This window comes from Populus alba, chromosome 17 (genome assembly GCF_005239225.2).
Source record: "Populus alba chromosome 17, ASM523922v2, whole genome shotgun sequence".
NCBI lineage: Eukaryota > Viridiplantae > Streptophyta > Magnoliopsida > Malpighiales > Salicaceae > Populus > Populus alba.
In genome coordinates, this window is record NC_133300.1 from 10,886,498 (window position 1) to 10,911,713 (window position 25,216).

Genomic DNA, 25,216 nt, shown 5'->3' on the forward strand with positions numbered 1-25,216 from the left:
TATTAAAATAATATATATTTTTTTAAAAAAATATCAGCACATATAAAAAATGAATATATAAAAAAAATTTAGAAAAAAATTACCTTTTTGAAAAAAGAATGGTGCCGCTGCAATAACTTGTTCTCAGGTAAGAATTCTCGTAGAACTTAGTGCAAGCGCGTCCCTTCCAATAGATGAGGATTCAAGTTAAACGTGTATTATTGTAGACCACTGAATGTTATAATTGCGTTAAAATCCTGTCAATTTTGATTTTATAGGACGTTCTGAAGTCACGCAGCCAGTATACATGGCAGACTATAATGCTGCTGTGTCTTAGACAGCTCTAATTATTCAAAATTAAAAGCTGCACGCTCTCAATTCCAGTAGAAGTGTAAAACACCGTTAAGGTCAGGCATCAGAGCTGGGATTTTTTGATACCGGGATGGTATGGTATGAATATGAAAATGTAACATGATAGTTTTTGTTTACCATTCTAAGGTATCATAGAGATACAGTCATGATTAACACTATTCTAAAGATACAAATCACTCATTAACTCACTACTTTAAAGATACAAATTACAGTTAAGAGAATAAGTCACTGCTCATAAAAAAATATATAAATTGCCAAAAAGCCCAAGTAGAAAACTTTTCAATTCAAACCATATTAAAAGATTTTAATATTTGGTTTGATTGAATATTATATATTTAAAATAACCCTTCAAGTCGAGAAAAACGCTAAAAAAACATAATTGAGATCCAAATAAATAACTTGAGAAAACTAGGTAAATAATAATTATCACATGTTTTTAATTTATAAGAAACACAAATAGATACCTCAAAAACTTACAAATTAAAATAGACATAACTTATTGTATAAAACTTCAATGCATGCATTGTTGAATAATATGGAAAGATCATATTCTAAACTTAAAAATCATGCAGGATGATATTATTTTTCTATGCAATAAAGACACGCAAATTTGAGCTTAAAGTTGGCTCCTAGGCTAACCCTAAACAACAATAAAAACTTTGTCTATTTGCATTATCAACCTAAACTCAAGTAGCTCAATATCGAAAGAATCATTAGGAGACACTCTTGTGTCATGTGTTTAGTTTGAAAAAGAATTGTCCTTGGTTCATATATATTATCATCACCATGGTAAGGTGACACGATCAAAAGATTGATATTTTCTCCCAAGTGCAAGAGTGTCGAAGTAATAAATAACCCGGTAAGATTGGAGTCGAACCATAAGAATGTTAACTATATAATAATAATAATAATAATAATAATAATAATAATAAGTTAAAGAGGACTTTGAGATGTAAGATTAATGTGAGGATTCAACAATGATAAAAACAAATGTCAAGGTTAGAGGATCCACTAATAGTATTAGAAATAAGTATAGTATAAACTCTTTTTATTAATCAACTGGAAACCACACATAAAAAAGGTTCCAATCGGATGATTTATCATTAGTAGATCATTATAAATTTTTAACATTATCATATTAATTATCTTATTTAAGTAACACCAAACTTTTAAATATTGTCAGGAATTCATGATGCTAACTTATGTTAACAACAAATCAAGTTCCTTTCATAGAACATGTGTAGGTTATACCATACGGTTAACTATGAAAATGCCAAGCATTTGCTGTGTCAAGCATTTGACAAATCTAGATTAACCATTTAATAAGTAAGGTATTAAGAATTAGTAAGATAAAAAGATAAGACATGTTAATATTAAATATTAAGGTCCGCGTTTAGTTTACAATATACTTATCCTTACACCATTAGTGCAACCTTTTCACCTTGACATAATAAACTTAGCTAAACATAATGAAGAAGAGAAACATAAATAAACAACATAACAACATAAGTATAGTAAAGGAAATGAAAAGGCATAAACAAGAGATTAAGGAAAGTATAACATGAAATAAAACTTAAACATTACAAAAATATAAAGAAAAAAAATAAAGAGCATAATCTTGATTTGAACAACTAAAATACCTTAATGCATGACAAATGCCTTCTTTTATAGGCCAAATTTAGAACTATTGATTTGATGGATAATTGTTGAGTAGGTGGCCACATCTTGACTTGGTGACAATCCTTATCTTCTTATCTGAATAAAACGTCATTGCTAAAGTCAGAATTTGAACCAACTTTACTTATGAAAATTCTAGGAAATTATCTCAGCTTTTTAGGAAAAAAAATTGAGGTCATTTAGACTTCTAGAACTTGAGATATGGGTTGAACACTAAACAACGTTTGAGTTGTAGGACAGATTCAAACTTCTCTGTTGTTGTTATAATTTGGACTTGAAAATGACCTTTGTTTTCTTGGACTCCACATGAAAGTTTTAGGCCTATGTCTTAGCTTTCCATCCATATAAAGCAAACTTAAATCCAAGATCTACAGCTATAGATATGACCCAATTACTGAATAGTGTTTTAGTTTGGACTGAACCAACATCTCTTTTCTGAGTTTGGTCCTCTCTTTGTCCTTTCAATTTCAGTACTTCAACTCATCAATCAATCCTTTTATTTATGTGATAGACTTGCATTTAAGATGAACATTTACCATAAATTAAAGGTATATTATATTATTAGATATGTTATTATAAAACATGCTTTAGTAAATGTATATTATATTATTAGAAATGCAAAATAATAATATAAAACCTTGATAAAAATGTATTGTTAAGTATTAATTATAAGGACATAAGTCAACCACATTAAAGTGTTTGAAATATTTAGATGTACAGGTAGCTCAATCTTGTAAGCATTTTCAACAACCCACATTATAACCTTAAATGTACCATTAGCTCTAGGTTTGAACTTAATAAACTTACCTTGTGGAAATCTTCTCTTGTCGAGATACACTCATACCAGATCATCTTTTTTGAAATCTACATACTTACTATGTGAAACCCTGAAAAATGAGTGATTAAAATGAATAGTTAAATGATAATAAAAAAAAAAAAAATAAAATGAGAAAAATTGGATTTTTAGTGAAGAATAAAATAAAATAAAAACACCTATTAACTACTTTTACGCTACTAGGCATAACACCCAATCTGACCATTAAATTGGACTGAAATTGTACAAGGAATCTCATAACATAGTTTAATCAAAGTGTTAACATTTTAATTTTAGAGCAATCCGAGTTCTGGAAGAGATTTTAAAAATGTTAACATTTTGATAGTAAATAACATAAAATTCATCAATGATAATTTTGTTAATATTTTTAAGAACTAGCAAAGTTCTAGCAATTTATTCTCCCTTCTTTTGATGCTAGAAACAAAGACATAACAGAGAAATAAAAAAGGGAGAGAAGGAGAGTAAAGCATTTAAAACAAAAAAAATACCTTGAGAGAGAGAAGAAAAATTTGTAGAATTAAGGATCTAAAATGTGGAAAACACAAATCACTCCTTTAAGCATGGATTTAAAAAGAAACTAAATGAGGGAGAAGGGAGAAAAAAAGGATTGTAAGTCGTGGCAAAGAAGAACTTGTTAAAGAATTTGTATGAATTAAGGATCAATAGACTTTTGTATGAATTTGTTTTCTTTTTAAAGAATTAACTATGTCTTTTTCTATATTACAATTGGTGTGTTGTCCCAGTAATTGAGTTGTTATAGGTTAATTGAATTTCAGAATGGTATCACGATATATGTTAAAAAGTCTTGTACGAGTTTTGTTATCTATTGTCTTTTAACTTATGAATTCTTATTTGAAAAAGGATTTTTTTTCTTCTTCTAATAATACAAGAATATTCAACAACTTATTTTGAAGAGTTTCCTAGTCCTATAAGAAAAATTAACGGGGCAACAATCTTCTTTACTTAGAGAGGATTATTTAAAGCTAAAATTAAATTGTCCTTGCCAATTAAGGAAACAAGGGGACATCAATTTTAAATTTGATTCTCCTAGCTTATATAGGATTCCTAAAGGGTGTTAATTGTTATCCTAGCCTCTCTAAAATATAATTTCAACTATAAAACTATTTAAGTTAGGAAATTATACTATCTTCGGTTATTTCATTCTTATATGTGCAACAATTTTGGTATAAAGTTTTATTTGACTATGGGTTTCAGAATCTTTATATCCACGAGGTTTGCATAAAAAAACATTTTTTTCTTTACAAATTTATTATACAAAGTCATAGAAAAATAACTTTTTCCAATTTTTTTTTTACTGTAAGTATTCTAAAGAGGTCGGGCAGTGGCTATCATAATCATTTTTTACCTTTAATTTTTCAAACATATTTTTTTAAAATAAAAATATCATGTAAATATTTTTTTAATCTCTATTTGTAAATATTATTGTTTAAAATTTACCAATGTTTGTTTAGAAAATTTCGGGTTTTAGAATAAATACACGGGTTTTAGAATAAATACATTATTATTATGAGTAGACTTTGGTTGTGTCAACGTGACCTTATAGAGAGCCCCGTCAATAAGGAGTAATGATTTTTTTTACATATTTTGGACATGATTAAATAGAATGGAGAAAAGCTTAATTAATTATTATTATCCTCTCGAATCCAAAACTTATATTTCAATAATAAGGATTGAGCCATATTATTGGGCCTAAATCAAATTATTGTCTAAGACTAATAATCTTTTACCTTAAATAGCAAACACATATGACTAGTTTAAATAAACTCTTAGTATGTAAACATAAAAAGTATTTTCATCATTTAAAACAAACTAAAAGAAGCTTATCGGAAGTAGGATGTCTTAAAGAGATTTGTATCTTATATTTGGTATAATTAGTTCCTTATCCAAGAATTTTTAAATATTAATTAGAGTTTTTTAGTTACCATAAAACTAAATGATAATTTTTTTTTAATTTTTTTTTTATTTATCATATTAGTTCATCGAGTGTGATATAGTATATGAATTATAGTTTTATTTATTTATTTGAGCACATCATTTTTTATCAAAATTTTCACTCTATTAATTGCTTCGTTTTTTATGACATATACTTTAGACATTTACTTAAGGGGGCAAATAAAAAAGCAATGTCGGGGCACCAAATTTTGGTTTTTCTTAATTTAACTTAGAATTTTATTTTTTTATATGCCAACTTTTTCGATTGTGTCAATCAAATTTTATAGATAAAAATATTTATAAGTTCTCACATATATACTGTAATCATATAATATTCATTTATTTAATTAAAATAATAAATATTTTAGTATAAAATTTTTATTTTAATTTAAAATATTTTAATTTATATTTTATTATTTTAAGTTGTGTTTGTAAGATATAAATTAAAATATTTTAAATTATAATAAAAAAGTTAGTTTATTAAAATGAAGAAGATTAAAATTCATGTATTCTATTTAAGGCAACTTATGGAAAAATTAATATAGATAGATGGAATTATTTTTATTTTCAAATCTGGAATTAAAAATAACAAAACTTCAAAGATATTTTTTAATTTCTTGATTTTTAATGTAAAAAAACCAAACTTGACCAAACCAAATTGGTTTTCTATTCGGTTCGGGTTATATTTTCAAGAAATATCATCTCTCAATTCGGTTGGATTTTTTTAGCCCACACTAGACCAAACACGACTATAACACCCCTAGTAACAACAATCGAGGGCAAATCTCCACTTAAATGAAAAAAGAGACAACCAAGTAACTTGTATTGATAAACATTATTTATATTATTATCAAACACATCACGTACACATTGTAGTTATAAAAAAACAACTCGAGGGTTGACCCAACCATGAAGCCGAGTCACATTATACGAGTCAACCCAGGTCAACTCGGAAAAATTAAAAAAAATATTTGAAATTTTAATATTTCATATGAAAAAATTAAGAAACAATTAATGTAAATATAAGATATATATGTTGTAAATAATAAAGTTTAAAAGAATATATCAAAAAAAAATTTCATCCCATATTAAAAAAAACATATTTTTTTTTTGTAAACATAAAAGTGTATATATTAAAGGGCTTCAAATCCCACATTGAAAACATAAATTTTTTTTCTTGTCAACATATAATATATATACTAAAGGATTCTAAATCCTTCAAATCTCAAATTGAAAAGATATTATGTTATCCTTTTAAATTAAAGTATTTAAATAAAAAAAAATTTCAACTTATATTGAAAAAACATAACTTTTTTTTCTTGTGAACATAGAGTATATATAATAAAAGATTTCAAATCTCATATTGAAAAAATAATTTTTCTTGAGAACATAGAATATATATACTAAAGGGTTTCCAATCTCACATCGAAAAAATAAAACATTCTTCTAGTATTTATAGTGAACTTTGAAAAGAATTAACAACCAACTAAAAAAATATGAAAAAAAACGGTATGAGAAAAACCACATTTGAAAAAAAAAAAAAAAACAGGTATTGTCAGGGTTCACCCAGGTCATAGGACGATCGGGTTTTGCTAGGTTTTTACACTAGCCGATCTTTTGCCTTACACTGATTGGTCCAGCCACTAGACCGACCGGATCCTGAGTTGATCCGTCGAGCCGATTCAGGTTTAATAACCATGGTTCACACACCAAAAACCATTCTGCAATGGAAAAGAGCAGTCCTAATTCCACAATTCAAGTAATGATGCTATAAGTTGTGTAGACACTCGCATCCACATACCAACAGGCTACTAAGACTTGTGATCACTCACTCTCTCTTTATGTAATAGTTACTAATATTTCAATCAAAACAAGTGTCTAATCAAATATCCCAATATGGAATCTCAAGCATAGTTTTGAAACCCGGATCGGCCCGGCGGGTCGACCTGGGCCTGGGACCAGTCCGGGTCTAAGTAAAGACCAGCCTAGAAGTTAGCCCAGCAAAACCCGGTTGACTCGGAACCCGAGCGACCCGGGTAAACCCGGCTAAGACCTGTTTTTTTTTTTTTGTAATTATTTACAGAGGCATTAAACCACATCGTTTTGGCCTTTTAAAAGGCCAAAACGATGAAGATGAATAAATGCAGATCTCCAGGAGAGAAGCAAGCTACCTTTCTTTGATCCACCTTGAGGGACGACCAAGGTCATGTGATTAAGGCTCACAATTGATAGATATGGCTAAGGCTGGGCTGCTATTAATCTTGACCAAAACTAATGTTGGGGATGAGATTCTTAGTTGAAAGCAAAGTTATTGATGCTTGAGGATGAACTCATGCTATTATTAGCGTGATTGAAGCTCATGGTTGATAGAGGCTGCTACTAAAGAATGAAACTGTTCACGTTTGAGATCATAATGGCTGAACTGGTATGTGATCAAGGTGCTGTTGCTGGAGAAGAAGTCACCAGTGGCTAGGAGAGAAAAGTTAATTAATTTCTCTCTTGCTCTTCGAGATTTTTTTTTTCTTTTGTGTATGCGCACTGAGGAATGAGAGAATAGAAAAGAGTGCTTTAATGTGAGATTTTTTTTTTTCTGGGTTGACCCAGGTCAACCCATCTGATCTGTGACCCGGGTCGGGTTTTAAAACTATGATCTCAAGTATGTATCATGGTAAAGGGCACTCTATCAAACTAAGGAACTGTTTCGGAACATGGTCCAACTTGCGTTCCCAAAAAATTTGAATTTTTTTTAAATTAATTTTTTTTAGTGTTTTTGGATTGTTTTGATGCGCTGATATCAAGAATGATTTTTAAAAGATAAAAAAAATATTATTTTAATGCATTTATAAGTGAAAAGCACTTTGAAAAGCAACCGCAACCACACTTTCAAACACACTTTAAATTGCATGTTAAACAGTTAAAAATTGCCACCAAACAAGGACCACATTCATTCACATATTTTAAGCACATTAATATTCAAATCCTTGAGTTACCCTAGCTGATCATAGCTATAATATAACAAAAAAACCACAAGTTTTCCCTTCAACACAAGATCTCGAACTCTAAACTTTTGATCTTGAATTCCTGAACTCTAAACTTTTGATCTTAAAACGAATTCAAATGATATATGGTCTCTACAAAATCAAAAGATTTATACTAATAAAGATATACTACCCCGCAATTCGCAATCAGGCAATGAAATCACAACACACCAAAACCCCTGCAAAAAAATTGATGTGAAATCAAGAATTATGAAGACAACTATAAGTCGATGTATTCAATGACAATGTGAAGATGCAAAATTGCCTAGACTTTATACTAATAAAGAAAGTACTACCCGCAATTCACAATCAGGTAATGCCATCACACCAAACCCCTGCAAGAAATAGAAGTGAAATCAAGAATTATAAAGACAATAGGTAGATGTAGTCAATGACAATGTGAAGAGGCAAAATTATTTGGATTGAGATCCATGACCTTATAAACACTAGCTTGAAAGGAATTTGACAACCACATTTTACATGGAAATAAAGGGAATGCGGAAGCTAAATGAAACCACAAACCAGTTGACTTAAGGATTTCACTTAAGGATTTCAGGGTGAAATGTGGTGGCAAAAGATAGGAATGGCATAGCATTTAACACTAATCACAAAGCAGCTGCCTAAAATTTGATTGCCAACCCAAAAATTCAAATGGGAAACACCAAACATCATTCCAATATATTGATAGAAAGCATTTATAATGATTATACCATGCAGCAGCATCAAAACTCGATTGCCAACTCATAAATCCATGAGGTGAAAAGAAAAGATCAATCCCAATCCCAATCCCAGAGCCAAATTCAAGCACCCAAACATGGGATAAAAAGCATTAATACTAATCACCAAGCAGCACCATAAAATTTCCATTGCCAACCAATAAATTCTAGTGGTGAAACCAAACATCAATCCAACTCCCACAGGTGAATTCAAGCATCCAAATGTAGGTAAAAAAATAGAAATTACCTATTCAACGGTTTGCATTCAGGGCCAGAAGCATGTTGTTACCACCAGGAAGGTACGCCACATTAGATGACTTGGCCAGAGTTGAAGCAATTTCCCTCGATGCTTCAATCCTTCTCAATTCAATCAACCCCATACCAGCCTTTGTTGTTGCCTCAGAGATCAGCTTAGCAGCATCACTCTCACCTTCCGCCCTGATAATTGCAGCCCTTCTCTCCTGGTCAGCTTTCATGACAACAAACTTGGACCTCTCTGCCTCCTGCTGAGCAACCTGCTTCTGCTCCACAGCCCTTGAGAATTCCACTCCATAAGACAAGTGGGTAATAGCCACATCATCCATCACAATGTCAAAGTCTCTTGCACGCTTGATGAGTGAGTCACGGACCATAGCTGACACATGGGGACGTTCAGTGAGGAGCTGGTCAGCATTGAACTGTGCAACAACAGCCTTCAAGACTTCATTGCCAATCGAAGGAAGCACCTTCTCATCATACTCAAGCCCAAGACGTTGAAAGATATGGGGCAAACGTGACACCTGCTCAAATAACCTTTCTTCCATCAAATTTTCACAAAATGAAAATACAAGCATTCACACTCACCATTTAAGAACCTGATTAATTCTGACTATAGTGAAGAAGAAATGGGTGAAAAATAGAAAACTTCAGTCCTCAATTTCCACAGCCACATGCTTCGCTTCTAAGCCAAAATCTCAATCGATGATTGAAAAGCTCAACTGAGCAAATAAAATGACAAGATGAATTAATCTCCTCTTTCTTTTTGCTAGCAATCTAAATTATACACCCGTCTCAGAACCAAGTTTTGCTAGCTAACAGAATCATATACAGTACATTAAAAAACAGCACAAAACCCCTCTAAATACCACTGGAACACACTTTGCCCAACAGAAAATAATAAAATCACAGACTAAATGCATCTCCTTTCTTTGCTTCATAGCTAAAACCAATTAAATAAATCTCGAAACCAAGTAAAACTAATTCACTAGCTAAAATCAACACAAACCCAAAAAAAAATAAAAGCTGATCTGAAAAAACAAAGCAAAAGAGCAAAAAAGTACCCTTGAAAAACCATCGAATCAAGCAATACCCATTTCCATCCATTTCAATCAAAAGAAAAAACATACATAAAATGATTTTGATTTTATGAATTACCTCCGGACGAGAGAGAACACGGAGTGTGAGATTGACCATCTGGAGATCTTTAGTACCAGAGACAGAAGAGAAAGTGTGAGGGCGTGTTCGGATATCAAAGATAAATGGCTTTTGAAGCCAAGGGATAAGAAAATGAGTCCCTTCGCCGATGGTAGTGTCAATGACTCCACGGAATCTGTCAAAGAGAACAGCGCGTTGGCCTCCATCGACTGTGTAAAGAGAGGAGTTGAGAACGGTAGCGGCGGCGCCGATACCGAACGCTGCGCGAGCGAGGTTGTTAAGAAAGGAAACCGCTGCTTGGCTGCTACCCATTGTGGAAGAAGGTGACTGTGAGAGAGGAGAAGTGGGTTTTTTGGGTTTTGAGAGAAGATGGTCTTAGGGTTTATGACAAATGGATATTTTGACGTGACTTTTAGAGGAGAGGTTAGAAAAAGATTTTAGTTTGAAGCTAAAAAAATCAAAGATTTTTAAAAGTGTATTCCATATGCAAAAATATAAACCGTCTAAGAGAGAGTGTTTGGAAGTATGGTAGTGGTTGCTTTTCAAATAACTTTTCGTGCCGAAAAGCATGTTAATAATGTTTTTTTATTTTTTAAAAATTATTTTTTATATCAGCACATCAAAACGATCTAAAAAGTACAAACCACACTCAATTTTAGCAAAAAAAAAAAAAAAAAATTTGAATTTTTCCCAAAAACAGGTTAAACCTCAATGCCAAACACCTTCAAGTGAGATTTCTCGAAAAATTAAATCAACAAATAAAAATAAAAAATTGGATTGTCAATTTAAATTATTGAACTGTAATGTTTATCAACATGACTAAAAAAATCTAAGACTAGTTTAAAAATAAAAATTAGTTTAGCTTTATAGTTTTTAGATTTTATAGGTTGATTAAGATTAATCTAATATATTTTTTATTTTTTTATTTTTTTATAATTAACAAGATCATGTCAAAGTAATTTTTACATGAATTAATTTATAACTTGAACTAAATAAAAAATCAAGTTAAGAGTTTTTAAGTTTGAATTGTTGTAACATATATATATATATATATATATATATATATATTTAAATATTATTTTTTTAATGTCTTAAAAAAGTTTTAAGATAACCTTGAGGATTTGATAAACTAATAGTGTATCTATTCTAAAAACAAATCTCTTTAAAAATCTTCTTTTTAAAATTAGAATATAAATTCATTCCAAGAAATGAGATTGAATTGTAGATAAGTGTTGTGGCATCACTCCAAATGTGAAGGTAATGAAAAATTTAGTGCTGGTGTTTATTTAATTTTTTGACTATCTTTATTTTTATTTTTTTTATTTAGGTATCTTTACATTGTTTTTCAATAATTATATTTCACTTTTATTTCTTTCATTTAAATAGTTGCCTTTACCTACGAAGATCAATGTATTTTATTATTGGTTTCCTGGTATTATCTAATTAAAGACCTAGTACATGTATAACACCCCTCTATTTAGAACACATTTATAACCAAATACTGATCATATAGAAATGAAAAATTAGGGTTATTTTTTTTCCTCTCATTTGAAATTAAAAAAATATTTGTCTTCTTTCTTTAAATTCCATCATATTAAAGACTTATTAATTGAGGTATAGGTGACATAACGATAGTTAGTGTCTCTTTTTCCTTGGGCTCTACGTCCCTCTTGTATAAGAAAAAAGAAAAAAAAATCTTATTGGAAGAATAATGTTACTATTTTTTACATCATCATATAAAAGGTAGTGTTTTTAATATTAGGACGTATGCTTTCATTTACTGATGAACTATCTATAATTCTTAAAATATTCATCACACGTATTGATGTGAGTAAATGAGTTATATTTCAAGATAAAGAAAAGGGAATGGCACAAATACAAAACTTAATTATATGAGACATAAACTATAGCATTCCTTTCAAAAATTCAAATCAGAGAACATTCATATAAAATAAAAAGTTTATTTTTGTGTTTTAAAAGTATTTTTTTAAAAATATAAAAGTCTTTTTTTTTTAATTTTTAATTAATATTTTTTTATGTTTTCATATTATTTTGATATTTTAATGTTAAAAATAATTTTTTAAAAATAAAAAAAATGTTATTTTAATATATTTTTAAATAAAAAACATTTTAAATAATAATCAATACTTATATAATACCAAACATCCTAATAAAAAACAAATATCAATGATGGCAAGAGGGAGGTTTTATTGATGAAGCGTTGAAGATACACCGCATCCATGTGAAAATTATGGACATTTTTTTTAGCTCTCAGTCATTTTAGTTCAATTACTACAGAGACACGGACCATGTCTTTCCTTGCACGGACCATGTCTTTCCTCCTCCCTTCTCCTTTCTTTTTAATAATGTTTTGTTTATCTTATGTAGAAGCACAGACTCAAATCCTGCCGCGGCTTTATCTACTGATCAAAGAAACAAAGGCACTTCCATACGCGTAGATTGCTTTAATAATCTCTTTAACTCTAAATCTCAATCTGTGCCATTCCCTTAGCCTCCTCTGCTGTAAACCTCCCTTCATTATTTTTTCTTTTTCTTTTTTTGCTCATACTTTCTCCCACTTCTCCATATAATTTTATCTGCTCCTCACGGAGCTTCTTGGGGATTTTTTTTTTTAATGAGTACCATTTGTTTTTTAAATTCTTGTTTTGGTAGTGACATTCTCTGAAACATGTAGGGTTTTATTCTTTGCCTCCCAAACAAAGTTTAACGCTAGTCTCTTTGGATCTAAAGTTGTGATTTTTGGGTACAACATGGAGCATGTTTATTCATAGTTTATCTCTTTCGTATAGAATTGGTATCTTGCTATCCATTTCTTTAATTTGACTTGTTTAGCTGTTTAGTCTACTTGAAAAAAAAGAGTGTTATAAAAACATAAATAAATAAAGTTTTGGTGGTCTTTGTTTAGTTAGTTGATGGTGTTTCATTTGCTGATAGTATAGGTTAAGAAATGGGATCTAGTAATGGGTTTTATTCTGAAGAGTTCGATTTGGATGCTAAGTGGCTTATTGATCCAAAGCTTCTATTCGTTGGGCCAAAGATTGGGGAAGGTGCTCATGCTAAAGTATATGAAGGAAAGTAAGTCAAACTTCTTGATTTTTTTTTCTATTTCCAAGTTGCAGCTCTTGAGCTCTGATTCATTTTATTACTGGATTTTTTCTCTAATTTTCTTGACTAAACCAAGTTTTTTCCATTTCTCAGCGGATCAATTGAGATAAACTATTGTTTATATTTCAATCCCATGTTTATGTCAGCAGAATGTTCAACTGATATCCTCAATGAGAAACTGCAGACTGATTTCTGTGCTGCTGTTTCTAAAATGTTCTTTCTTTTTAGTTTAGAACATCTGATAAATGGTTGATTGCTATGTTCAGTAATGTCATTCTGGAATTTATGAATTTTCTTTGATAGGTACAAAAATCAAATTGTTGCTATTAAAATTGTACATGGAGGAGAAACCCCAGAAGAGATTGCCAAGAGAGAAGCGCGGTTTGCAAGGGAGGTTGCAATGTTATCTAGAGTTCAGCACAAAAATCTAGTGAAGGTTGTCTTTATAGCAATACTTTTTCATTGTATTCAATTTCTGCATTTAGGGTTGGTAGTGAATTGGTACTATTTTCTTAGTTAACAGTTGTTGAAGTGACCATATACAAAATAACAGGGTTGTTATGTGTTACCAGTTTATTGGTGCTTGCAAGGAGCCTGTCATGGTGATAGTAACTGAGCTTCTTTTGGGCGGAACATTGCGAAAATACTTGCTGAACATGAGGCCAAGGTGCCTGGACATGCGTCTGGCTGTTGGATTTGCTCTTGATATTGCTCGTGCAATGGAATGCTTGCACTCCCATGGGATAATTCATCGTGACCTAAAACCTGGTATGATAAATTTCTGGCTTATGTTCATGACGTTTGAGCATATGAATATTGAACAAGTAGTATTTTATGACAAGCATGTAAACTTGCTAACCAATTCCACATGGTTCAATGGTCATTTTTCAGTCTTTGTGAGCTTCAGGGCTTGTATAGTGCATACATTTAGTGCAAGTTTTCTACTAACTTGCTGCATAAAACAGTTGGAATACTGTCTACTGTAATTCTTGTTCTCTTTTGCCTTTCCATTTGAATTGTAAAGAATGCATGTTGGCATGCTTTATAATACCAGCACACAAAAAAATTAAAATAAAATAAAAAAGCTTTCATATAATACTCTACTTTTTTGTTTCAGTTTTTCTAGTGAAACTCATCCCACCTCAATATGACAAAGTTAGTTCCTTTGACTTTATAATTTCATGTATGATTATTTTGTATGAGCATTGGATCCATAATATCTTTGTGGTGATTAAACTAAGTTGGCAACACAATTAAGCTGCAATTGTTTCTTGCAATTATGCATTTTGACATTTTCTAAGCCATTGTTTGTTTGACAACAACCTGCCCAAAGTCCATTCATATACCTTACTTTCACTTGAAAGATCCCAATCAGTTTCTTTCTCAAGATAACAAAATATCTGATGCGAACCCGGAAGGCAAAACCCTAGAATCCACAATCAAGAATTGAAATACTTCTCCTAGAAAGCTAAAATCAGATTATAAAACCTCAACCTGTTGAGTTTTTGAATCAAGAACCAAAGGTATATGGTTAAAATGCCACAAAGATGATCTCTTTAATAAGTTCTGAAAGGTTTAATGAAGAACCAAAAGCAAGAGTGCTCACGCAATTTTTATTTAAAAAAACCAATTTGTCTACACATCCCAAAAATAAAAGGTATTTATATGTTTGACTTAAACAAAATAAATACTAATTAACTATGGGTCGAAAGTTAAACCCAAATAACTAACTTAAAAAGTATGGGTAAAATAAATACAAAGCCAAGTCTTGTATAAATAAAAGTCTAATTCAAATAGCAACTTTGGGGTCTTATCAGAAGGTCTTCCTGATGTTTGATTGTTACTAAATTCTAAGCCTATAGGAATCGGGGTCTTTCAAATCTTTTAACAAAATTTTAACCCGATTCAACGATTCGATTGAAAGTTATGATCATTAACATAAAGCCGTGTAGCCAAGCTCTAGAACATTTTAATCAGCCTCATCTCTTACTTGGATCACGTTGATCAAGACTTGACATCCTTTGAACTCAACTTCATGTTTGATGCCAACTTAGAAAGAATTCTCGAAGCTTGCATGGCCTGAATGTCATGAATCAACCCATTGAATGACTCTTTCATCCTCTTAGCCTCTCGCCCTTGTAACCAATCCAATATCTCATCAATATCTCTTGGTAAACAATCCCTTGAGTCGTATTAAATTAACCCAAGTGTCAGATCAATTATTTGGCTTGTGCATTTGAAAGTTAATGAATTATCACAATTTTTCTTGTGTGATGAACCGAAACTTGATGATTTTATTTTGTGATTATTTTGTTCCTTGATAAGGAATTAGTCACCAAATTGCAAGATAGCAATTAGATTTGACTTATGTTGTATGCTTGTACTAAGTTTTACATCTGCTGAATAGAGATGGACATATTTGGGAAATTGGTAAAAACTTCATCTAAGCTTTGCCAATTATATTTTTACAAATATGAATGCTTGATCCACATTAGTATGCAGCCAAGAATTAAACTTCAAGAAAGGTTTACATGATGTTTGATGGAACCAGATTCAACGCATTGAAAGTGTTGTCTTGGATTCTTCTTGTTTCACCTCTTTGTTTCTGGACCTTTTTACTTGATTTCTTGAAAATATACTTCACAAAGATGTCCTTGTGCAGTGCTGAAATGAATTGGTGGCCTTACAACATGTTTATAGCCTCAAGTTTGTGGAATTCAATTCTATTAGGGCCTTTCTCTTGTTTGGAAAGTTTAAATTTGCAGATTTCAATTCTACATGTCAAAATTTAAGATTTTTGCACAAAAGTAATCTGCACTTGTTCATTAGTAGATTCGATTTTGCATAATTTGTCATTAAATTCAGGTGTTTGGAATGTAATTGAATTCAAGCCGGATACCAGCATTCCCATATTGTAACTGTCCACAGAAGGAAATGCACCATCGTGACTGCATTTAGACAAATGACTAGATACATGAGCAAAAACATAAATCATCTTCTAGAAAAAAGTTAAGCTTCATCACTGTCTGCCATGAAATTCTAGTGCCACAAACAGTCCCTTTTCTTTTCTCTGCAAAAAATTAGTTATCAAATTAAGAGATATAGGAGATAAGAAGACATTAAGATAATTTAGGTAGAGAGGATAGATATAGCAGACAGCTAGAGAAATGGCTGGGTATGGTTTTCTTGCGTGCCTAGTATTGTATCGAACCCTTGATTTTAAATATATATAATTGAATTATATCTTCAAGACAAGTAGGTTTTCTCGGCAACAGGCTGTCAAGCACTGATACAGTGTGATACGCTAAAGTTAAAAAAATGTTTGATCTCTTGCTTTTGGAATCAAGCATCAAGGATTCTTCTGATCCCATCATTTCCTTTCCTATTTACAGAGAACTTGATCTTGACTGCAGACCATAAAACAGTCAAACTTGCTGATTTTGGTTTAGCCAGAGAAGAGTCATTAACAGAGATGATGACTGCTGAAACAGGGACCTACCGGTGGATGGCTCCAGAGGTACTATATTGGGTGATAGAGAATCTCTAGAATTTTTTTTATATGATGCAGATCATTCATCTTTCTATTTGGTGTCAGCTTTACAGCACAGTCACATTAAGGCATGGTGAGAAGAAACACTATAATCACAAGGTGGATGCTTATAGCTTTGCAATTGTGTTGTGGGAGCTCATTCATAATAAATTGCCTTTTGAAGGCATGTCAAATCTACAGGCAGCATATGCAGCTGCTTTTAAGGTAAGCAGTGCTGTTTCCATTCTATCTTGAATTACTTGGATGGTGACAATGTTGATGTCTGGCTGATGGCAGTGCCTCTATTAAAGTACTGTTGATCTAGATTTTATAATTGATGCAAACCTGTAAGGCAAAATTTTAGAATTTACAATCAAGAATTGAAAAAATTACCCAAAAAAACTAAAATCAAATTTTAAAACCTCGACCTGATGATTTATAAAATTTCAGCCCAATCCAGTTATTGGATTGAAAGCTATGACCTTTAACATATAGTTGTTTACCTAAGCTTTAGTACATGTTATGTAGCTTGATCCCTTGGATCACATTGATTACGGTATTTTTTTAACTCAATTTCATGATTGATGTGACCTTAGAAGGAATTCCCAAGCTTTCTCTACCCAAGTGCCTGAATCAGTCCATTGAATGTCCCTTTGATTTTTTTGGCTCATGCCCTTAATGTCCAATCAACATATGCAATGGATCCTATGGTATTGCTTGTTGATTCTCATTAGTTCTCTTTTCTCAAAAGCATTTGACCTTGAATTATCACCTACATCAAAAGGAGAAAGATTTGAAACATTAAATGTAGCACTAATATTATACTCATATGGAAGTTCCAATTTATATGCTTTGTTTTTAATTCGTTCAAGGACTTTGAATGAATCATCCCTTCTGGATTGCAACTTAGATCGTCTATGGGCTAGAAATCTTTCCTTTCTCATAATCACCTAAACCCAATCTCTAGGTGAAAAGATAACATGTCTATGATCTTTGTTAGTTTAAGAGTTACTGTTCATTCTTCTTTTCTATGTGCTGCCAAACACTCATGAAGTTTCCTCACCATATCAGCCTCCTTATTTCTATCAATATCAATTCTTTCATCAATAGGTAAAGACAACAAATCCAAGGAGTTAGTGGATTAAAACCATTAACAATTTTAAATGGTGAATAATTTAGTAAAATGCACTTTTATTATATGCAAACTCAATAAATGACACACTCCCAACTTTTTAAATTCTTCTGAATGATAGTACATAATAAAGTAGTTAAAGTCATATTGACCACTTTCATTTAGCTATCTTTTTGTGCATAACAAGTAGTTGAAAATAATAGTTTAGTTCCCAACTTTACCTACAAAACCTTTTAAAAATATCAAAAGAGCTTAGTACCCCAATCTAAAACAATACTGAAAGGAACACCTTAAAGTCGTATTATCTTCCTAAAGAACAAATAAAAATATTGGTTGCATCATTGGTTTTATGACATGTTATGAAATGTGTCATTTAGAAAACTCATCTACAACTACAAAAATTGAATCTACACCTCTTCTTAAAGTTCATGGAAATATTTACTCAAGGTTCCTTTGGTACAGGCAAATGAGTATATAACCTATGATATAAGACCTTAGATTTGGCTTGCCTACACGCGATATTTTTTTCACATATTTTTTGTACATCATGTTTCATCTTAAGTTAAACAAATGTTCATGCAACACGTCTAAAGTCCTTTTCACACCAAAATGACCCATCAAATTAATCGCATGATCTTCATGCACAAGCAGGTGCAAAATCATTATCATTGGCATACAAGACTTTAATATACTCAAATCTCAATAATCTTGCATTTAAAGTAGCGATAAGAATGTACCTTCTAGATAATGCATCAACCACTATATTTTCTTTACCTGGCATGCACTTAGTGACATATAAAAAGGTCTCAATGAACTCTATCCATTTGGCATATCTCATATTCAGTTTACCTTGTCATTACAAGTGCTTCAATGATTTGTGATCTGTATGGATAATGAACTATTTCGGCTACAAGTAATGTTGCCAAGTCTCCAAAGTCGTAACCAACGTATAAAGCTCATTGTCATAAGTTAGGCAGTTCAATGCTGCTCTGTTTGGCTGTTCACTAAAATAGTAATGATTAGGGATAAATCTTCTTTTCATAACTACTTTTATCTCATCCTAACTCTCAATAGGCCTCTCATGATTTCTCCAATTTAACACAAGCTGATCCCACCATATAATTGCATAATCAATGAACTCTATCACAACTAACTTAACCTTTTTCTCTTTAGAATAGTTATGTCAATAAAAAATCAACTTTACTTTCTTCTCCCACTCTAGGTAAGTTTCTGGAATCATTCCTCCTTTGAAAATAAAGAATCTTCATTTTAATACTCTCAAGGTTTCTATCCATACCTTCACAACCTCTAGCATCTCTTCTAAACTTTTTATCACACATATCATAGTTTGGTCAAAACCTCTCCCTATTGTCGAATGATGCTTGATCAAATTCATCCGCATTTTCATCTTCATTCTCAACACCAATCACATCTATGGGTATGAGAGCACGTCTCTCTTGCTTTCTAGCATCAGAGATCTTTTAGGATTGTCCCTCATGCAAATTAGCAATCATAGCATCTTGTTTATCCATTTGATCCCTTATATCACCTGTGTATCCATTTGATCCCTTATATCACCAAATACAACATTCACACACTTAAACTGTTGTTGCAATGCCTATAACACAAAGAACGTGTTTTCCTTCTCATTCTTGGGTGATGATTTGCTATTGGAAGACATTCAAATCTAAAAAAAAATCTGTTAGAAACAAACCTCACACACACCCTTACATGTTTACACTCAAAGATTTGTCATTACACTCTTGACTTGTTCTTTTTGGACTTGTCTTTTACCCCTCTTAACTCCCCTTTTCAGATCTTTATTGAACTAAACAAAATCAATCAAAAGAAATATGATTTATAGTTCAAACCACCAAATTCAAAACGATAAAGACAAACACAATATGAAAAGAAATTTAGGAATAACTCAACAAACCTGAATTCAATATGGAATACCCCAACAAACCAATTTCAATATGAACTATCCCAACAAACTGATTTCAGTATGGACCTTTGATTTGTGATTTTACTTTTTCTTAAAAAAAAATTCAATGAGATTGCAAATCAAAAAAGCAAGAAAATCAGATTCATTAACAAGATGAATTTGTACATTATCCTGAATATGTGCACAAGATGAGTTAAACCCTATATGGTGCGATTTTGATGCAAGGAATAAGCAATAACAAAAACAAGAGCAAAACATAATTTTAAAATAGCGAACTTGATTTTATAGTCAAGCTCTAATACTAAATTGATGTAAATCTAGAGGGTAAAATACTAGAACTTACAATCAATAATTGAAATATTTACCAAAGAAGGCTAAAATCAGATTATAAAACTTTGACTCGTTGATTACTTGAATCAAGAATCAAACATATATGGTTAGAATGCCACAAAGATGATCTTTCAGATAAGTTCAATAAAAAAACCAAAAGCAAGGTTGCTCATGCCAATTTTATTCAATATCGTAATTTGTTTTTTCACAACCAAAAAATAAAAGGTATTTATATGTTTGACTTAAAAAAAATATAAAATAAACCATAATTAACTTTAGGCAGAAAATTAAACACAACTAACTTAAAAGTATGGACAAAATAAAACACAAAGATCAAGTCTTGTATAAATAAAAGCCTAATCTGTATATTCTTGAATAGTAATTTTGGGATTTATCATAAAGTTTTTCCAATATCTGATTGCTATGAAATTTTAACTCTATAAAATAAGGCCTTTATAACTTTTTAGTACACTTTTAGTCTGCTCCAACAGCCAGATTAAAAGTTATGAATATTAACATAAAGCTTTGTAGCCAAGCTCTGACACATGTTAAGTACCTCAATCTCTTGCTTGAATCACATTGATGGAGGCTTAATTCTCCTTTGAACTTAACTTCATGCTTGACGCTACCTTGGAAGGAATCCTTAGAGCCTGCTTGGCCCAAATGTCATAAATCACCCATTTGAATGTCTCTTTAATCTTGCCTCTTACCCTTATAATTAATCCAATCAGCACATGTAATGAATCCTGTGTTATTTGTTTGTTGATTCTCAGTAATAACCTCTTATGACGTATTGGAACTACTATTTAGTCTCTGGCCTCAAGGTTGCTTTCTGCAAGATTGAATACTGGATGCTGATTGCTTTATAACCTCTTATGATGTATTGAAATTACTATGGAGTCTTGGTCCTCAGAGGTGCTTTCTGCAAGATTGGATACCTATTGACTTCTCATTAAATTGGCTGAGCTGATAAATCATAAATTCCAAACATAGGATATCTGGCCGTGGGGTGGCTGACGGACTGAATGATACAGGTGGTTCAATTATGCTGCTTAAAATTGAATGAATCGTTGTGCCAGGGGCAGTCATTGAGTTGAACTTCTAACTCGCAAGATGATGAACGTGTTGGACATCAGTTAAATCTACCTCAACTGATTGCTATCTTTGTCATTGTCAACAATTACCGAGGATTTGAATATAGCACGCTGTTTTTATATGAAGTTGCTTCAGCGCTGCAGCATGTGAGATATGCTTTTCCAGTTTTTAGGCAGGCATTTGGACATCAAAACCTGGACCCTCTGACATTATTCTTCTTTTATTGCATGATTATAACAGTTTAGTGGTATCCAAACTTTGATATGCCATAACTTGAATGATTATCTCGTCTTTTACTTATAATTATAAAGCTCAGTTGCAATTTCCAGCATCTTGAATTATGGTGTTGCTGTTTCAGAATGTGAGACCTAGTGCTGAGAACCTCCCAGAGGATTTGGCGTTGATTGTGACCTCATGTTGGAAAGAAGATCCAAATGCTAGGCCGAACTTCAGCCAAATAATACAGATGCTCCTGCATTATCTTTCTACCATTTCAGCACCGAAACCCGTCATCCCCGCTAGGATTTTCACATCTGAGAATGCCGTTTTGCCACCAGAGTCTCCTGGTACAAGTTCCTTAATGGCTGTAAGAGATGACTTGGGGCAAATCCCAAGAACCCAGATAGAAGTCAAGCCGAGAAGTTTCTTTTTCTGCTTTAACCAATGTTACTGATCCCTCCTGATACACAAAAGTCGTCTCTGGAGGTGTTTAGGCACATTACAATAAGCAAGTCTTAAATATTAGAATACGCTTAAATCTTTATGAAAATGGTCGATCTAGTTAGTTCAGTTGCAATAGGAGGTTACTCATCATCTGATTGATATGTCTTCATTAACCTTTGAACGCTTCTCCCCATGAATACTAGTTTGTTCTGACAATGTATTTAGGGTTTTGGAGTTGGGGTTGCTGTTATCATTACCGAAATAAAAGGTCCGTCCAAAGGCCTTCACTCCTGCTGCATACACCATACAACTAAAGACTCAAGCTCTTCACCAAGGGAAACATTTTACAAATCCTGAAGGACTCAAAAGGCTACAGGATTGAAGTTTGCATCTGTATTACCTAGTTCTATAGGACATATCTAACTAAAACACAAAAGCTAACAGGTATATCCTATACATGACAAGAAAATGGTACTATTTTTATTTTCAATCAAGCAAACATGGAGGCAGTTCAACAACCCAACATGTTTCACACAACAAAACAAATCCGCCATATCTATGGAACATAACCAACCTCTGAGTTAGCAGCACTATCTACCTATATTCTAGAGAAGGTGGTGACCCAGAGCAACATAAGACCCTTGAGATTTTCATAACTACAACAAAACATAAATATCAATCAGTAAGTAATTAGCAGATGGATGCTATCAAAAAACGAAGTCGGTGTAGCATGGAGAAGAAACGAAGATTGTAGAGGACACTCTCCACCACACCACATACCTTGTAAGAAGCTCCAGGTATAGCTGATAACATTTCAAAAACTTTCAACTCCACAACATTGTTACTTCGACTCCTCTCAACACTGCTGGAGTCCTTTCTTGAAAACTACAAGCATAAAGGAATCCTTCAATTGTCTGCCAATTGTTGTTGTAAGCTTATGTGCTCCATGTTTATGTGAATCCTTTATTGAAATGCATAATAGATGGAATAGTATTGAATTTGTGAATTAGAAAAGTCAAAAACTTGACATTACAATAACTTACCCTTGGCAATTGCTGCATCTAACGTCTCAACATACTGCCTTGACTAGAAACGTTAACAGTAATAATCTCAAAAGAGTCTACAATTTCTTCAATCCCAACAGAGGAATGCTCAATCCCCTCATCCAAAGGCACCTCACCAAAGTCTAATAAACAAGAAGGTGAGTTGAACTTCCAAAACCAAATCCAATATTCAAGTTTCTGTAGTTCATAAAATTCAAATACATCTATCATAAGAGGCCTTCGGAAATAATCACGTGTGGCATTGTTAAACCGACTTAAAGGTTATAATGGTTGAGAAAAAAAAGAGAAGAAAAACCATAAAAAAACACGCAACTTAAAAACAATGAGAAAGAGAAGAACCAGATGATTGAAACCAAGCATTGAATTGTAATTGAAAACACTAATCACAACCACTACCAGGTTAAAGAAAAACTCAAAACACCAATGCCAACACATCCCGAGATCCCTTAAGAAACAACGATGAAAATGAACAACCAGAAGCATAGAGATAGCTCATTACTATATTAAGAGTTGGTTTGTTTTTGCATTTTAAGAGTACCTTTGAAAAACAAAATTTATTTTTTTCTTAACTTTAAATTTATTATTATTTTTTTTATGTTTTTGTATCATTTTGATATATAGATGTTAAAAGTGATTTTTTAAAAAATAAAAGAAATATTATTTTGATATATTTTGAAATATTTTAATAGTAAAAAGAAGAAAAACTATACATTGATGAAGAAGATTGATGGCTTAAAAGAGGCTGGCTTGAATTTGACAGAGAAGATAAACATCCTGATAGAGGTTGGCTCAAATTCATAGTACGGATGGGAGAGGATGCACAATGATCATGTTGTTTCTACATAAACCCAAACTTCCCTGAAACTACACCCTGCCTTTTTTACGGTGAGGGACTAAACAATGAAAGACCATTTTGTTTTAGTTGTTTTATTGATACAAATTAAGCTCTAATTTTATATAGTTCAACTAATGGAAGTACGAATACAAGATAACTTTCCATTGCAAAGCAACTTAAAAAACTGGCAAATGAAATGAGGCAAAGGGTAATGGCATATTTAGAGGTGTTCTAAAACATGAAAGATAGCTTCCTAAAGAATCTGCTCATTATATCCCATAAATTCCTCATTACTTGACAACATTGTAATAAACTTGATGAGGTTGTGAAAAAGAATATGATCCTTGAACATATTTAGTAGTACTTTGTAATTGGAATGCATAAAACACCTTATGCCACACGATAATGAATGAAAATTTGATGTTGTCACATGAAGAACACAAAAATATGATTGTTAAGGGAATAACATAAGCTTCGACCACCTTAAGAGAGGATAGCAAAGAAAGATTCTCATGAAGATAGTAATGAGTGATGGTTCCTCTTTAACAATGTTTTATGAATGTGTGATATTGTCATGGAATAGAAACATTACTGTTTCCCTTGCTTCATAAACTTTGAAAGTGAATTTGGTTGTGGTTTATATCCTCGACTGTATAATTGAAATCATTATATAAGACCATTAATCAATGCTTAAAAATGCATATAACATGGGGGTTGATTGGCAACTTAAGACATGATATCGTTTGATGTACTACTAAGTCAAAACAAATGTTAATGGGGGTGATAATATAACAAACGGTTGTGATACCTATAAAATAGATAATATGGTAATGTTACAAACAAATTATGTTAAGCGATGATAATGATGAGTAAACATAAGATTAATATGTGTGGTTACTTTAAGGATTGTACCAAAAAAAATTGATAGCTAAGGAAATGAAATATTAATTATTGATTAGGGAATAAAAAATTAAGAAAATGAGTTGCCACGTGGTGACGTATAGTCAACAATCTTAGATTTGAATATATTATATAATTCATCGTAAATGCAATACCAAAAATGACAAATATGAACTTAGATGCTATAACAACTAGTGTGTAATTCAATATGTATATGATGCAATTGATGCTAAGAGAATTTTGGATAAACATATTGTTCTCCTTCTTATGAAAAACCACATACATGTATTTTATGGCTATATGTTGAAGTTGTAATGTTATTTTAGTTGCAATAATGAGCACGCGTATTGTCATTGTCATATGAGTTTAGGTATTATTGAACTTGAGTTGAATGTTTTGAGCAAGATTGTTAAAAATATCTAATAGACATAATGATTCATTTTCCTTATAAAAAAATCATGAGCATAAGTCTTCTTGACGACTAATAACTCTTACAATGCTATACATATTGCAGGTCTATGTTTGAAGTGGGCCAGCACTGATGTGTCATTTCACTATTTATAATTTTGTTAGGTACTTATTTTTATGTTCTATGAATACTGAAAATTGTGTTA

General features: G+C 31.7%; 2 protein-coding genes across 7 annotated transcripts; one reads left to right on the forward strand and one right to left on the reverse strand.

Moving 5' to 3' along the window:
• Positions 1–7,737: 7,737 nt before the first annotated feature.
• On the reverse strand, positions 7,738–10,403 carry LOC118046121 (prohibitin-3, mitochondrial). Of its 3 annotated transcripts, XM_035054921.2 has the most exons (4): positions 9,984–10,402; positions 8,818–9,349; positions 8,151–8,189; positions 7,738–8,033 (listed from the first exon to the last, which is right to left on the reverse strand). In XM_035054921.2, exons 1-2 carry the CDS (start codon positions 10,293–10,295, stop codon positions 8,822–8,824), a joined length of 840 nt encoding a protein of 279 aa, XP_034910812.1. In that variant the 5' UTR covers positions 10,296–10,402; the 3' UTR covers positions 7,738–8,033; positions 8,151–8,189; positions 8,818–8,821. The 3 variants fall into 3 exon arrangements, with proteins under 3 accessions (XP_034910812.1, XP_034910813.1, XP_073261596.1); XM_035054922.2 differs by lacking the exon at positions 8,151–8,189 and having other exon boundaries at positions 9,984–10,403; XM_073405495.1 differs by having other exon boundaries at positions 7,738–8,189.
• A 1,869-nt stretch (positions 10,404–12,272) lies between these two features.
• Positions 12,273–22,040, forward strand: LOC118046117 (serine/threonine-protein kinase STY13). Of its 4 annotated transcripts, none has more exons than XM_035054897.2 (7): positions 12,273–12,798; positions 12,939–13,079; positions 13,413–13,545; positions 13,682–13,877; positions 16,502–16,626; positions 16,705–16,863; positions 21,499–22,040. In XM_035054897.2, the coding sequence occupies exons 2-7, from the start codon at positions 12,952–12,954 to the stop codon at positions 21,811–21,813; spliced, it is 1,056 nt and encodes a 351-aa protein (XP_034910788.1). In that variant the 5' UTR covers positions 12,273–12,798; positions 12,939–12,951; the 3' UTR covers positions 21,814–22,040. The 4 variants fall into 4 exon arrangements, with proteins under 4 accessions (XP_034910788.1, XP_034910787.1, XP_034910789.1 ...); XM_035054896.2 differs by having other exon boundaries at positions 12,944–13,079; XM_035054898.2 differs by having other exon boundaries at positions 12,273–12,506.
• Positions 22,041–25,216: the final 3,176 nt, after the last annotated feature.

What these genes read in the sequence shown, in the direction of transcription:
- LOC118046121 (XM_035054922.2), bottom strand. Translation starts at nt 10,295, where the DNA reads ATGGGTAGCAGCCAAGCAGCGGTTTCCTTTCTTAACAACCTCGCTCGC. An exon ending in GTGTTCTCTCTCGTCCGGAG is followed by an intron (nt 9,350 to 9,983) that starts GTAATTCATAAA and finishes TTATTTGAGCAG; the next exon opens with GTGTCACGTTTGCCCCATAT.
- LOC118046117 (XM_035054897.2), top strand. Translation starts at nt 12,952, where the DNA reads ATGGGATCTAGTAATGGGTTTTATTCTGAAGAGTTCGATTTGGATGCT. An exon ending in AGCACAAAAATCTAGTGAAG is followed by an intron (nt 13,546 to 13,681) that starts GTTGTCTTTATA and finishes ATGTGTTACCAG; the next exon opens with TTTATTGGTGCTTGCAAGGA. An exon ending in ACCGGTGGATGGCTCCAGAG is followed by an intron (nt 16,627 to 16,704) that starts GTACTATATTGG and finishes ATTTGGTGTCAG; the next exon opens with CTTTACAGCACAGTCACATT.